At 46.8% G+C, this 15,490-nt stretch overlaps 1 protein-coding gene across 1 annotated transcript in view; it reads right to left on the reverse strand.

Annotated features, from left to right (window-relative positions):
• Plxna2 (plexin A2) overlaps window positions 1-15,490 on the reverse strand; it is a 208,152-nt gene that overhangs the window by 45,259 nt on the left and 147,403 nt on the right. The window contains exons 10-12 of the mRNA XM_078022741.1: window positions 13,727-13,927; window positions 11,942-12,038; window positions 8,688-8,878 (exon numbers count right to left, since the gene is read on the reverse strand). Of these exons, the coding sequence (XP_077878867.1) occupies window positions 8,688-8,878; window positions 11,942-12,038; window positions 13,727-13,927 (489 nt within the window). The remainder of the gene's footprint in view (window positions 1-8,687; window positions 8,879-11,941; window positions 12,039-13,726; window positions 13,928-15,490) is intronic.

The following is a 15,490-nucleotide window of genomic DNA, read 5'->3' on the forward strand; positions in this document are numbered from 1 at the left end:
GCCACCTCTCTGAGCTTCTGTATCCATCTCCCTTCTCTCTGCCCCTCCCCTCAGTGAATGTCCACACTTGCCTCTTGGCCTTGACCCCCTATTGTCTCTCCCTGTCCAAGCTCCCCAGATGAGGCTGGCCATGGGGATTTTTGGTTTTCTTCCTATCTCTGAAGTGGGCCTGGGCAAGATCATAGTGCCCATTCCTTTCTCTCCTCTGGCTCTGTAGCTGTAGAATCTTATTTGTCCAAGTGAGCTCAGACAAGGTTAGTAACCAGGTCAAATACGGGGATTCAGAGTCAAGGAGCTGAGGAGTCAATCCTAGCCATGCAATTTTAAGAAAGTTATCACCCCTCAGAGCACCTCAGTTTCATCATCTGTAAAATGGGGCTAATGATAAGAACTTCTACCCCATGAAATTGTGAGATCTGAACAAGATGAAATGTGGGGTACTAGAAAGAGGTTAGCTTTCCATGAATATTAGCTACTGTTTTTCTCATGACCAAGAAATGGAGGAAGATAGCCAGGTATGGTGGTACAGCCTGTAATCCCAGTGGCTCATAAGGCTGAGGCATGAGGATCCTAAGTTCAAGGTCTGCCTCTATAACTTAGTGAGACCCTAAGCAACTTAGAAGGATCCTGTCTCAAAATAAAAAATAGAAAAAATAAAAGGGATGGGGATGTGGCTCAGTGGTTCAGTTTTCCTGGTTTCAATCCCTGGTACCAAAAATAAAGAAAAAAAGAAAGAAAGAAAGAAAGAAATCCGATTAGAAACCAGGCTAGCTGAGGTCTGGAGGAAAAGTGGCTGAGATCTGAAGAGTGTCCCATGCAGGTGGAGCCTTTGGGCATTGCTGTTGGTGGGGACTCAGGGCTGGTGCAGACAGCAGGGCTTGCCATGTTGGCTGCCTCTGTGGCCTGAGCATCCTTCCCCATTGTCTCTGCAGGTTGTCATACTATGGGGGTTTAAGAGGAGACAGGAGAGACTGATATCAGAGACTCCAGGTGGTTGTGGTTGGGGGGAGGTTTGTGTCCAGGAAAGACACTCCAGGATGACCTCAGCCCCAACAGCATCTCCAATTCCAGAATGACCTTGGTCTCCTGTCCTTGTCCCTAGTTGATGTGAACCCTCTGCATTAGATGCCCCTGTGTCTAGGGTAGGGTTTCAGGAGTAGCCAGAGAGGAAACATCCTGGTGTGTAGCTTGCTCATCTTCTCTTTCCTTATCTACTTACTCCCTTCCTGTCACTTAGTGTTTTCCTGACTTCAGAGGGTGCTGATGTCAACTGCATGTTTGCAAATTTCCATCCTATCCTGGCTCCCAGAGACACCTGGATATTGCATTCCAAGGCAGCAAATGGTCCCATTCTCTTCCAACTTGTGACGTGTGTGTGTGTGTGTGTGTGCATGCATGTGTGTGTGTGTGTGTGTGTGTGTGTGCACTCTTCACAGCAGGCTAGGGCTCAGCTGACGAGCTCTGCAGGAATCTATGGCACTGGCAGCACCAGCTCTCCTGCTTGGCGTGAATCCTTGCTGGCTCTGTCTTAGCTGATAGTACATTCAAAACCTAATTGTTATCTCAGCAGAGTAACTCCATTATTCATCCTGACACCATCCCCCGTTAGCTGTTTGTTGCAGTGATGTTATATTAATGAGGCCTGCAAATAAATGAACAGGAGATCAGAGTGCTGGCTTGTTTCTCAGGAAAACTGACTGACTTTATTTTTTTGTTGTTGTTGAGAACTTTGCAGCTCGTGACTCTGGCCCTGGGCAGGTAGCTTTTGACTTTTCCTGCAGAGATCTGGTGCAGGCTTGCGGATAAATACTTGTAAATGTCCCAGCTTCCTGAATAGTTTCACAAATGCATTTGCATGGGAGAGAATCTGGGAACAAACAATGTCCTTTAAATTATTTGGGCCACATGGAGAGCAGGAGGCAGCAGGTGTAAAGGATCATCTCGAACTATTATTGCATCAAAAATCATTTCTGCTTGGTTTTGGAGGGCAGTGTATATTGTTTTCTACAATCGATTCTCTTTCCCAGATAAATGTACCTAAGATAATGTTAGAGAATTTATATTACCTAATCATGGATCAGTGAGGTTGGGGAAGTTACAGAAGTTGAAAAATTGATGAAGTAAAATTTACACAGTGGTCAATGGAGAAGCACTGTAAAATCCTACACCCCTCCTGCCTGGCACTAGTGCATTCTTACTGGACCAACATGGCAGGTGGCTACAGGAGCATTCTAAGGTTATAAGGTCCTGGCCACTCCCTGAGGCCCCAATTAGGGGATTAATCCCTGTCTCTGTCCCACTGTGCCTTTACTCCACCTGATGCTCTAGCTTGCAGGTGTGCACCACCTGGGTCCTCTCCACTGGGCTGTCCTGTCTCTTTGGGTGGCAGTACTTGAGAGGTCAGACCCCAGGCCAGGGACTCCAGCCTTCACTCTAACCATCGTTGCCTTGGTAGGCAGAGACCAAAACCAATAGCATAAAGCTTGGAGGATTCACACAGCACCTACCTGGGGTAGGCATTAAAGCAATGCCAGTGCCCAACAGGCAAAATGTGATTCCCCTAAGCTCAAATGCAGCCCCAAATTCCCTCCTCATTGCTTTCCTCCACTCACAGGAGTAAGTATCAACCTTAGAAAGTCAGGCAAAGTTGACCTTAAGGCTCAATACAAAGGGGTCAATGTCCCCAGTTTACCTGGCATCTCTTGGTATCTTCCTGGAGGATTCTGATACTGGATACAGACATTTTTGGTATATTTGGGGTAGGGTCATATGGGGGATACAGGTCCATCTCTGTGACCGAAGGGGTGGCATGGTGTTGTGTGTTGTGGGGGAGGGGATGGAGGAGTCTGCCTTCTTCAGTCAGAAGTCCCTGGTTTTCATCCCTGTTCTGCCACTAACCAGATGTGTGTCTTTGGGCAAATTATTTATTTCCCCAAGCACTGTTTTCCCCACTCTTAAGATAATTATAGTCATCTTGTTGGATTTTTTTTTTTTTTTTGAGTAAGCAAACTGCACCAAGCTTGGCACATGGCAGAATACTGTTAAAGAAACGCTAATATCATTTTCTTTCCACACTGGAGAATGAACCCAGGGACAATCTACATTCAGTTCCATCCCAAGACCTTTTTTCAAAATTTTTTTTTTTCTTTTGAGACAGGGTCTCACTAAATTGCCAAGACTGGCCTTGAACTTGCAATTTTCCTGCCTCAGCCTCCCAAATTGCTGGGATTACAGGTATGTGCCACTTCATTGACTTAAAAAAACTGTTTTAATTAAGAGTGCTAAAATTAGGCATTGGCTAGCCTGCTCATGTCCCTGGTCTAGGGAGGTGTCCTCATTAGCTATAGAGACCTATGTCCCTACTGCAATCCTCTATCTGTACGGGAGACATCTGCCAAGGGTGTAGATTAAAAGTTTCTATCCTAGGCTCTTTAGAGCAAGCAATGTGGCCTGCAAAGCCTCTTCTAGGTGACCAATATTCAAGCACGGGTTGGGGCTACACAGGACAGGCTGTATCCCTCTGTGCTCAACCCAGGACTTACTCGACCACATTGCAACCTCCAACCCCAGTTCCTATATGATTGTTTTTGGCATTTGCTGACCAATGCAATGATGCCTACAGTGAAGGTCTGACCTCTCAAGCATCTCCACCTTTGAGAGATTCTGGAGGAGGGAACCCAGGTGGTGCACAAGTATGGCATATAGTAGCCACTAAATAAATATTCATTTATGACTGAATTAATTTCTTTGGAACTGTGGCATTGCCTCTCTTTTCTCATAATTCTTACTCTTATGGATTGAATTCTGTCCTTCTCTCCAATTCATATGTTGAAGCCCTAACTCCCAGGACCTCAAAATGTGACCTTATTTGAAGACAGAGTCTTTATAGAGGTAATCATGTTATAACAGGTTCATTAGTATGGGCCTTAATCCAATCTAATTGGTTTTTTAGGAGACAGGTGCATGTCCGTGGAGAATGTCATATGAACATTGAGACATTTGATGCTTCCGTAAGCCAAAGAAGGCCAAAGATGGCCATCAAAGCCCTAGAAGCCAGGAGAGGCCTGGGACAGACACTCCCTCAGAGCTCTCAGAGGGAACCAGCCCTGTCCATTCCTTGATCTTAGACTCCTAATTTACAGATCTCTGAGAAGCTATATTTCTGTGGTTTAAGACAACTTGTATATAGTATTTTTTATAGCCATCCAAGGAAACCAGTCCTCAGTAGAGATCAGAGTGGAGACCTATATGAAATTATCTCTGAAGCCCCTTTACCTTCCCTAAGTTTGTATTCCCCAGATCATATTCAGTCTCCTTTTCCTTTTGGCTGAATCCTGCCCATTCCTGGCTTCTTGGGCAATGATTTCTCTGGGTCTCCTTTCCAGTGGATGGCTCATAATATTCTCCTTTGAGGTCCCAGCAGGTCCTGAGGCCCTGGCTGGGGAGAACAGAAATGTGGTGGGCCAGGCATCTCATGGGTTTCCAGTCCTCTGCACATTTCCTGATCCTGGAGTTGAACAGGTGACACATGCACAGATGCCCGGATGACAGCTGGAAATGGGAGCAGCCTGGGATGCCTCCCACAGGGGACAGCGTCATTATCACACCATGAGCCGGCTGAGAAGGAGCAGACGGTGAGTCCTGAGGGGGTCCTAACCTGAGCTTTATGCAAACTGGGAAATTCGATAGGTTGTACAACTTGTCCTACATGAAGCTGCCATAACGGATGGGTCTCTAGGGGTGGGCTTGGTTGCCATGGAGACAACAGGGTAAGGAGGGGTTAAGGAAGAACACAGCTGTTCATCTAACTGTGCATGAGCCCACTCCTTTTCCTAAAGTAGATCTTCTTTGAGGTCATCTCACTTATTTCTCTGCTGTCATCAGGCAGGATGGCAGCCATTTCGGCCCCCATTTATTGCCAGGATTGGAAATCCTGCCACCCCCTGTAGCCATCACAGGCTGCTATGGAATCCTTCTCTTTTTACCCTTCTGGGAGGATCTTTCTAGCAAGTGGCTTATGTTTACTGCACAGAAAGTGCTTGCACTGAGGAGGGTACCCATTCTGCAGATAGGGGCTAGTGACAAGGAGCTATGTGTGAAATAGTATGAAGCTCATAGAATCTGATCATTGGCAGGTTTAAGAAAAAGATCTATGCCAGTGTGAGGGGATTAGCCAAGAGAGCTGAAGAAAAGAAAATGCATTGATTCCTCTTCAAGGTTACTTTTAACTAATGATTCCTTTTTGCCAAAAATGCCATAGAAATGAGGCCTTGCCTTTATTGGGGGTATTCTCTTGGGGGGCATATGAAATTGATTTTCTGCATCATGGGTGATGGAAACTTTGATCTCTTGCTCACCATGGGGTCTACCTGATTTCCTCATCATGAGGCTACTATTGTTCTGGTTCTAATTAATAAGCTTCTTATGGGAGGATAGAGAGGATAGATTAAGACCATACAGATATCCTGTTTCTTTTCGGACTTTCATCCACTAATTTTAGCATCCATTGCCCATTCTTGCCTGAAGAAATTATTACTGTGAACTTTGCAAATGATGACTTTTTTTTTTTTTTTTGGTACCAGGGATTGAACCCAGGGTTGCTTAACTATTGAGCCACATCCCAGTCCTTTTGATTTTTTATTTTGAGATAGGGTCTTTCTAAGTTGCTTAGGGCCCTCCCTGAGTTGCTGAGGCTGGCTTTGAATTTGTGATCTCCTGCCTCAGCCTCCCTAGCAGCTGGAAACATATGTGCACACCACCACACCCTGCTGCAAATGATGATTTTTTTATTTCCATATTTTTTCCATATTTATTAGTTGAGCTTAAAGAAGGGCACCCCTCTTACCATTTGTTTGTCAAATGTCAGTAAAGACCATGAATCCTTATTTTATTCTGTTGGTAAAGACCATGATTATCATTATTTCCCTGCTCAAATTGCTCCAAATTTGACCACTGGGATCCCCCCCTTCAAGTTGGCTTTGAGGTCCTTTTAATATGTACCCTATTTTTTTTTCAGTACTTCTTGCCAAGAATAAAAGTAATAACCTGAATTTAATCATGATGAAGCATCAATCATATCCAAATCAAAGGACATGCTACAAAATAACCGGCCTGGATTCTTCAAGGACATGAAGGACAAAGAAAGACTTCAGATCAAATGACTAAGGAGACATGACAATGGGATGTCACACAGGCTCCTGGATTAGATCCCAGCTTAAATTCTAGCCCAGAAAAGAGAGATTATTGGAACAATTGACAAAGTGCTAATAAAGCATGCATATGAAGTGGTCTTATTGAACTAATGTTAATTTTATGATTTTGATAATTGTACTATGGTTATGTAAGATGTTAACTTGAAAAATCTGGATGAAGGGAATATGGAAGTTCTTTGTACTATTTTTATATCTTTTTATAAATTTAAAATTATTTCAAAAATAGAAAGTTAAAGTTAAACAAAGTGACTTTTACAAGGAGAGGAGAGTCAGGTGGGGGGTAGGAGATACAGAATGAAGGAAAATATGACAGATAATAGTGAATAAATTGTTCCGGGCCTGGATTCTTCCTCCCACAAATCCTGTCCAGAGTGATGGGCCCTGAGTGGCTTGGAACACAGCATGGATTTGTCTCTTCCCAGAGATGCTTTTTCATTTCTCAACAGCCTCAACATGAAAATCACCAACAGGAGTCTTGGGGCCTCCGACTCCTGCTGATATGTTCACTGGGAAAAATCAATTACAGCCTAATTACCTCAGGGGGTTAATTAGCCTCCTGTAACTTGGGTGTCCACTGTGAACAGGAGCAGCCTGTCAGTCCTCGGTCAGTGAGCAGGGGTGGCTGAGCCAGAGGCTACTCTAGGGAACAGCCTGCCTCAGGGCTGGGAAGGGGCCCCAGCCAGTCTGGGAGAGGAGCAGACAGACAACTGACCCGGGGCAGTCACCAGGGCTGGCAGAGGTGTGGTGCCACTAATTTAAGCTCCTCTGCACCACAGGTGCTGACGGGGCTGAGATGACAACTGCAGCAGAAAGAAGAATTACAGACCCGTGCAAGTTCTCAGGCCAGCAGTTGCCGGAAATCACTGGAATCAGGGAGAAGGCACGGAGCCCTGAGCAGCTCAGGAAACTGACTCTCTGAGGGCAGAGACCAGGCACCACCAGCAGCCCCCGCAAACACTGTTCCAGTAGCATAAAGACACAGGGGCCAGTCAGCAGTCACGGTCACTGGCCACATCTGAGAGTAAAATGGGATCAAAGCAGCCCACTCTGTGAGGGGCAGTGTGTACATCACGTAACCCCTTCCTACTCAGATGGACAAGGCCCAAGATGCGGTATCTCCCTCAGTACAGCACCGCCATGTGGATGGGTTGCATCTGTGAGGTCTATACCAGCTAGGAAAGACTTGGATATTAGGGAAGTGGAAATACTTCCCGTTTTATTGTGTTGTTGTTTTTTTTGGGGGGGGATTAATTTGTAGAGAATTTGTAAATGATTTTATAATTAAATCTGAATTCAAATATTGTCCTTGCCATTTTATTCACTGTGTGAACTTGAGCATGTCACTCAACTTCTCTGAGCCTCATTTTCTTCATCGGCACCACGGAGGTGAGAATACTTACCTTCCGATATTGTTGTAAGGGTTAAATAATTAAATGCTAAGCAACATTGCTCCCTGTTCAAAGCATCTCTATATTAACATCATCCATTTAAACCTATCCTTGCGGTTTGCTTTTGTTTGTTTTTTAAACTGATCTGAATCTTTGAAATGCTCACAGGGGTGCTCCAGAAGGTTTGTAATTTTCCATCGTAGGTAAGAACCAGAGCAAGTTTCTTTGGACAACAGGCAGGATGAGGCAGGAAAAGGACAGGGCATCAGCTCGGGGAAGATGGAGTCAAGTAGCAGCCCCTCCCTTGCTTTTTTAAACCTGCAGACCACAGTGGTACCTGCCCAGGTCTTTGTTCCTAGTCACCATAAGGGAATGTGCAATTAGTTTCAAAGCACAAGTGACAGTCGTTGAATAGGGAGCTGTGAAGAGTGATGGGCACACAATGCAACTAAAGTTAAGCACAACTCTTCCTCTCCCAGGCCATTCAAAACCCGAGCAGCTGCGTTTTCACTCCCATCATCTATTCATCTTCCTTTGCAATTTGCTATTTTGGAAACATCATTCCCCCCTCCCTCCATATAATTAATTACCTATTTCTTCCCATTAAAATCACAAACAAATGGGGACAGACACTAAACCCTGGGAAATGGCGCAGTGGATAATGTAGTGCTTTTCTTTTTTTCTCCCATGTCCAACTTTGCAACTCTGAGCTAATGGTAACTACTGAAATCAACATTTCTGCTGAGATGAGCTAAACCTGCTTTGTGAAATATTCACCCACCATGGAACCAATTTCTTGGCTGTACCTGGGTCAGCCAGCCTGGCCGGGGCTACTGGGCTGGCTCTGTGTCCCTTGTGGTATGCAGGTGCACACAGATTTGCATATACACGCATGCATAGGCACAAGGACACGCTCCATACTCTTGTCATTTATGTCTGGACATGGACCATCCAGACACTTGAGAGGCTGTCTATGTCCCCAAATTAAATAAACTCAAATCTGACAATTTATCTAAAAAGGCTCAATTTGTACCTTTCCCCCACAATCCTGGTTGTCTCCTCCTGCTCTGAAAACTTAGGGACTTACCTCGGTGATTTGGGGGTTGGAGCACTTAACGTTGTGGCTGGACCAGTCCAGCCAGGGACTGGAGGGGCTGGTACAGTGCTGGTGGAGGGTGCATCTGCGCTCGCCGCTGCACCAGCCACACTCGAACTTGCGGTCGGCCTTGAGGCAGAGCCCACAGCTCTCCCGCTGGGCTGCACACTTGTAGAGGTGCACTGTAAAGAGAGGGGGGCTGTCAAGATGGGATGCCAGAGGCAGCTCACCGTGTACCCTCTTCTTGCAAGCACGACAGACACCATCCCTAACCATGGATAACACCCCATCATCATTGCAAGAATAATGGATGGGAAATTAATAATAAATTGAACCTCTTAGTAGTCATTTAAAGGCACTACAGAAAATAATATTATTTCAGAGTTTCTGGCTCAAGATTGAATCAGACCAGGGCTTTAATTGTGGCTTCCTGACTTCCGAGCAATGTGACAAAGTATTTAACCTCCCTGAACCTCATTTATCTATCTCTAACACAGAGATAATCATTGTTTTTTGGGAGGTTTGAATGAGATGTTGTATAGTAAGCGCTTAGCGCGGTGCCGGTGACATAGCTGATGTTCTATACATGCTTATTATCTTTTCTTTGAGCTCAAACTGTATTCTTTTGCTGCTGTCTTTCCTACTCACAGATGGCCCCTATTTCGAGAGGTAAGGGCTTATTTCCTCATTGCAGGTTAAAATGAAGCTCAAAGAGCAACGTAATGACTATTACAGCTTACTAAGCTTAGTGCCCCAAACGGGAGTCCTGAGGCTCCAGTTGTCTCTGCTGCTAGTTGGACATCCAGAGGAATTTCACCTTGTATGCTGGAGATTGTGTGGATCTGGGACAGGAGTCAGCCTGAGCTTAAAGAAAGGCTGGGTAGCTGGGGAGGTATTGCTGGTAAGGAAAGTGGGTGACAGAGTCCTGTTGTCAGCCCCTGTGGATGGACAGCACGTCCCAGAGAGGACAAACTGACTCCTTAACAGGTCACATGTGCCATCTACAAGCCCGTTTTCTTTGCTTTTTGTCTCCTACTGACCAGCCAGTTAGTGAAAATGTGCTGTGTGAGTCTGGGGCTTAGTTTTTTTTCCTGCTAGGGTTTTGAACTCAGAGTCCCAAAAGAATTCTATAAAACCAGAGCAAAGCTGACCCTCTGTATTCACCAGTTCTGTATTTGTGGATTCAACCAACCATGGATTGAAAATATTTTAAAAAATGCATCTGCACTGAACATGTACAGACTTTTTATCTGATTGTTATTCCTTAAACATAGTGTATAACAACTATGAATAGCACACATTTACATTGTATGAGGTATTAGAAGTAAGCTAGATATTGCTGAAAGCAGATAGGGACATGCACAAATTATGCGCAAACACTGTGCCATTTTATAGAAGAGACCTGAGAGGCCCCAGACTTTGATCTCAGCAGGGGGCCCTGAAACCAATCCAATGTGGAGATTGAAGGATGACTATACTCAGTCATTTTTCAACCCTTCTGGTCAAGCAGACATTAGCTCTTAGGATGGGCACTATGCCTCTGCTGGAGCTCAGGTACATGCCCTGGGAGAGAGGTACTTTTTATTCTTTCCTAGGTTCTCCCCCCATTCCTCTGGTCTGCCCAGGATTCCCTGGTCCGGGCTCAAGGACTATGTAAACATCCTTATGTCTATGGCTCCTTAAGGTAGAGGGCAGGAAATGGGAGTCCTAAAATAAACAAGTACACACTGAGCATTTATAAATATGGACCACATGCTCTCCAGCCATGAACTTACTGGATCCTCATGATGACCCTCTGCCATGGGCATCCCTTTCTCCATGGCGCAGGCAAGGACACTGGGGTGTAGAAAGGAGCTGTAATTGGCTCAAGTTCACACTGCTGCAAGTTCCAGTGCCAGCAGTTGAACCTTGGTTTGTTGGATTCTAGAACCTTAGTCCTTAGACACTGTGGCCTTATCCTCCCAACACCTGGATGTACAGTCACCCTGACACCCAGGGTTCCAAGTACAAAGCAATCTCTGGGATCTAGGCCTAGCTCCTCAGTAAAGAAAGAGTCTCCTATCTCTTAGTGGTGAGAAAATTTGGGCCTGGGAATGAGGAAAAATAGTATAAAAAAAATCTCCCAGAATCAAGTTGCTCTCTCGCAGTCCAAGGAGCATTTATTTTAAAGGCAGCAAAGAGGCAAATCCCCAGATGCTGAAATACTTATAGACCACACTCTACTGTGTCCTCAGGCTCCTTCCCAGGGGGTGACTCTCAGATGAAAACAGAGCCTGTGACAGCTTCAACTGCTTGAACTGAAGTAAGATACATTTCTCGTGGTGGGGAAAGGGGTTCAAATCCCACAGAGAGCTGAGCAGCCGGTCTTCACTGCGATGTGGGTAGCTTGTGCGTGAGTTCTGAAATTAAACTGGCTTGGTACAGATCCTGGCTCTTGCTATCTAACTTGGCCCTTTTCTTCACCTTTTTGGATCTCACTTTCCTCATCTACAAAATGGGAACAAAAATAGTACATGCCTTTTGGAGTTGTGATGATTAAGAGAAATAATGACAAACAAATCACTTAATAATGATTTTTCCACTGAATGCTCAGCAAACTGGAGAGTCTTTTACCATCCTTAACAACGCAGCTAGAATTTGGTATCTGTCACATTAAAGGAGGGGCCACTCTTGGCCCATGGAAAAAGCTCCACATATGTTTGTAGGTTGGTAAATGAAGGTGGCCCTCGTGCGGTACCCCCTCCTGCTCCAGTCCAGTCCCCTTCCTGAGCTTCTTTGGTCCAGATGTGGGCCTGACTACACATGCTGGTCCCTCCCACCTGCCTCAGGACCAGGAGTGCAGCCTTAAAAACCTTCTTTGTGCGGTGACCGTGACCAGGGCCAAGGACAGAGAAACGAGAGCTGAGTGGAAACAATATCTCCATTTCCAGGGAAACTGGCGGGACGTTCCTGCCTGCTGTTCTCCTAGGTCAGGTTCCACAGACACTTCAAAGCCACCGGGAGCCAAAGAATAGCGTGGATGAGTTGGCAGCCGCCCGACGAATGCTCTGGTTGTAATAAAACAGGGCTCCCAACAGGACTCCTTTGATGGCTCCAAATGTTGCTTTAGGATCCTCTGAAGAGTTCCGCTGACAGAGGGAGTGTATTATTCAAGGCACCGCAGCCTGCTGGCTCTGATTCCTCCAGCCCCAGTCTTTCCCGGGGTCGAGAAAAGATCAAACCTCTACCCGGAAGTAGCTGCTTACCTTTCAAGTCCTGAGGGTTGTCAATGATGAAATTGCCATTCCACACGACGGCGAAGTCCACGGCCAGGTTGCTGATGTCCATCCCATCGTACTGGTACTGGGGGGAGGGGGCAGAGGCACATGGCTCAAGAGGCTGTCTGTCATGAGGAGCCAGAGGCTCAGAGCTACCCTTCATCCTGCTCTAAGGAGCCCTAAAATGCCCTTTACCTGACTCCCCAATCAGGAATGCCTCCAGGATCCCACCCCAAACTCCCAGCTGGGCATTCAGTGCCCTGCATAAGCTGATCCAAATGGACTTCTCCAATTTTCTTCTCTACTGCTTTCCTGCAGAAATCTTAAATCCACCTGTCTCCAAACACACCTGCCTAGCCCCCTCTCTGTGTCTTGGTTGAGTTTCTATCTCATAAGAAATGCCATCCTTTCCCCACGATCTCCATCCTTTTAACTCACCCTCATTCTCCCAGCCCAGCTCTGGTCCACCTTCCCCCAGCAACTTCTCCAATATCCCTTCCACCCCTCCCCAACCTCCCTGTCCCCTGGCATTGCTACTCTCCTCCAGGAACTGCTGTGCATCTTTTCACGCACAAGTCTAGTCTTTCTAGAAAGTCTGTGAATTCTTGGAGGTAAAGCCATCCCCTCTCACTACCCCCCAGAGAGACGGAGCTCGGAATAGGGCTTGTGGTGACACTTGTGGACCAGCTGGCTGGCCAGGCCCTGTGCTCGTCCTCTCTTTCTATATATGAGCCTTACTTTGGTCCATGGTCCACTAAGGAGAAGTGTCCAGAGCTTTCTGGACAGAGATCTCCTCTGCTCCCCCATGAAAGGTATCCAGCTATGGCTAACAGTCCACTTTCTCTCCTGCTAATCACACAAGGGACTTTGAGACCCTTCAGAAACAGTCCTTCTGGGTGGCCCAGCTCCCACCGCCACCTCTGAAGGGAACCTTTTGGTATCTCCTCTTGGGCTGCCCAGTCCTAGCCACTTAGCTCTGGAGGGCACGTCCCTGTCGGCCCTCTTGCCCCCGGCCCTTCCCGCTGCCTTCCTCCTTTGTTGAGTTCCATTTCCTTCTCATCCCACCTTTCCCTTGCGCTTGGCCGCCTTCCACCGATTACAAATTCTATCAAGCACCTGTGACCCCGGAATCTGACAGCTCCCTGATAAGAGGCCCAGATTCTCTTTATCTCTCCCAGGCGAATTAGCTTCCCTCAACACCTTTGTCACGTCCCCATCTCCGAGCTGACCCCCCACAGTCAGACACAGGGAGTTGGCAGATAAAAAGATCTTCTCTGGGCTAGAATTATAATTAAACACCTCGGTGCTTTCTGTCCGCCATCCGGGACTGGTTTAACCCTTGCGGATCCTGAAACGCACTGCTTCCCCCTTCCTCTCCCCTCCCAACTCACTTCCTCTCCCCTCTTTTCTATTACCTTTGGGGTGATGCCCTCTGGTTTTGCATGTGGGCAAGGTGTGGGGGACAGGGTGGGGTGGAGCTGCTTCACGCTGGTTGGAGTTTCCACACAGGCAAAGGCAGGCTCTTTAAACTTCAGAAAGGGTACTGAGATCCCCCGCTTCTGCCATGAGGACAGTTCATTTCCTCTGACACCATTCATTTGATCTGCCCTGGCTGAGGGTCCAGGGTACCTGCACATTCTTCTGTCCCTGGGGACATAGGGTCAGCTTGGGACCCTGGATGGTTCTAGAAGTTGGGAGCACCAGTCTGAGGGCTTGGCGCAGGTGGGAGAGAAAGTCCTGCTCCAGGCAGGGCCCCAGCTCGAGTCCTCTTACCGAACTATTCTGACACTGGACACTGGAGCTGTTGAAGCGCAGGGCAGGGACCCGGTGGATGGCCCCCTGGATGTTGAGAACACATTCGTAGCCTCGCTGGCCCGACTGAGGCTGGGGCAAGTTTCGAGCCTTAAGGGTGATCGGTTTCACTTCTCCGACCGGAATCAGAATCTCCTCCGTGGGCACCAGCTGGGGACAGTCCTGAAAGAGCAAGAAAAGGGGTTCCATTTGTCCTCAGCTCATGCTTTCTTACTCACCTAAGGAAAGACAAGGTCAGAACCAGGAGGCTGAGAACCTGGTGAATCCAGGTGGGCTCCCCACGAGAAGGACATTACCTCACTTAAGAGGTGTGTGAGTCAGCAGGGAAAATGAGATCTCTCCTAGCTCCCGGGCTTTGATATTGTCATCACCATCCCACAAACTGTCCTGGGTCTGATGTGTGTGTTACAATTCAGGAATTAATTTGCAAGCACCAGTACGGCAAGCTGTGGATTTTTATCTCCAGAGAAGCTGGATGAAAGAGCCTCTATGTGTCCCTGTCCCCAGCTCCGGCACCCCACCTCTGGTTTCATCTGGTTCCCCAGCTCTGGCTCCCTGCCCCTCACATGGTCAATGCCCGGGGCATCCTGTTATCAGCAGCTTCAGCTTCTCAGCTCCAGCTGAGCTGGGCTTTCTAGGAGGTGGATCAGGCTCTCCCAGCAATGCTCTAAATACTTGCTCTGGCTTTTTATCTTATTTCATTACCAAGCCCTGCATGAATGCCATGTTCCTTTAGAAAACAAAACCCAGACAAGAAAGTCATGGTAGGGAGGGGCTGTGGGAAGGACCATGAGAGAGAAGGTGAGAAAGAGATTGATTTTCTTCAGTTCTAAGTCTGGATGCTGCTTTGCTCTCTCAGAGGTCAAATGTCATTGCCTAACAGCTCTGATCTCCTCCTTCCCCCCACTCCAGGAAAGATCTGAGCCCAGCAGCCCCTGGCAATGAGGATGTAGAAACCTTCTCCATGAAGAATCATTTCCTATCTCCAGGGTTCAACTGGAGGAATTCTTGCAGGAGGCTCCACTTCCCTTGGATGTTTGTACCTGGGGAGAGCTTTTGAGAATGTTATGGGGGGTCCCAATACTCTGAGCCCTGCAGAGGAGGTGCTACTGGTACTAGATGACCCAGAATCAAGATTGCTAGATTTCCTGCAAGGTGTGGACAGTCTGCAATAGTAAGAGAGATAAGAGATTGTCCCTTTTGGGATGACAGAGGTGATCCCCAATAAGAAGCCTTATATAACTCAGGTAACGTTAAGCAATGGCACAGCCCCGCTGGTCAGCCTGTTACTTATGGGGCAGATTTAGGCAGTCACTTCTTTTCTGTAGATCCCAGTTGCAAGCGTGACATGCCGGTTGGCCTCTTAACCCCACAATCTTGCATGCCATATTCTGACCATACAAAATGAACAGCTAGTTCTGATGTGCCATCTCCCTTACTGGACTTTTTTTTTCTCCTGGACTTTTTTGAACATGCTTTTCTCTCTCCCAAACTCTAACACTCACTTACTGGGCTGTGAATTTCTTGAGGATTAGGTGGTGATATATTCAAGCCCACATACCCATTCTTCATTTCAGTGCCTGAAGTGTAATGGACACTTGTCATCGTTTGTGGGTGTGTGAATATAAAGAAGAAAATAAAGCAATGGGTAAAAAGATCTTGAAGTTTCTTTATAGTTCCAACTTTTCAGATTTGTTGGAGATGAGGGTAAAACTCTTCTTTCTA

The sequence above is a fragment of the Ictidomys tridecemlineatus genome, chromosome 10 (genome assembly GCF_052094955.1).
Source record: "Ictidomys tridecemlineatus isolate mIctTri1 chromosome 10, mIctTri1.hap1, whole genome shotgun sequence".
Classification (NCBI taxonomy): domain Eukaryota; kingdom Metazoa; phylum Chordata; class Mammalia; order Rodentia; family Sciuridae; genus Ictidomys; species Ictidomys tridecemlineatus.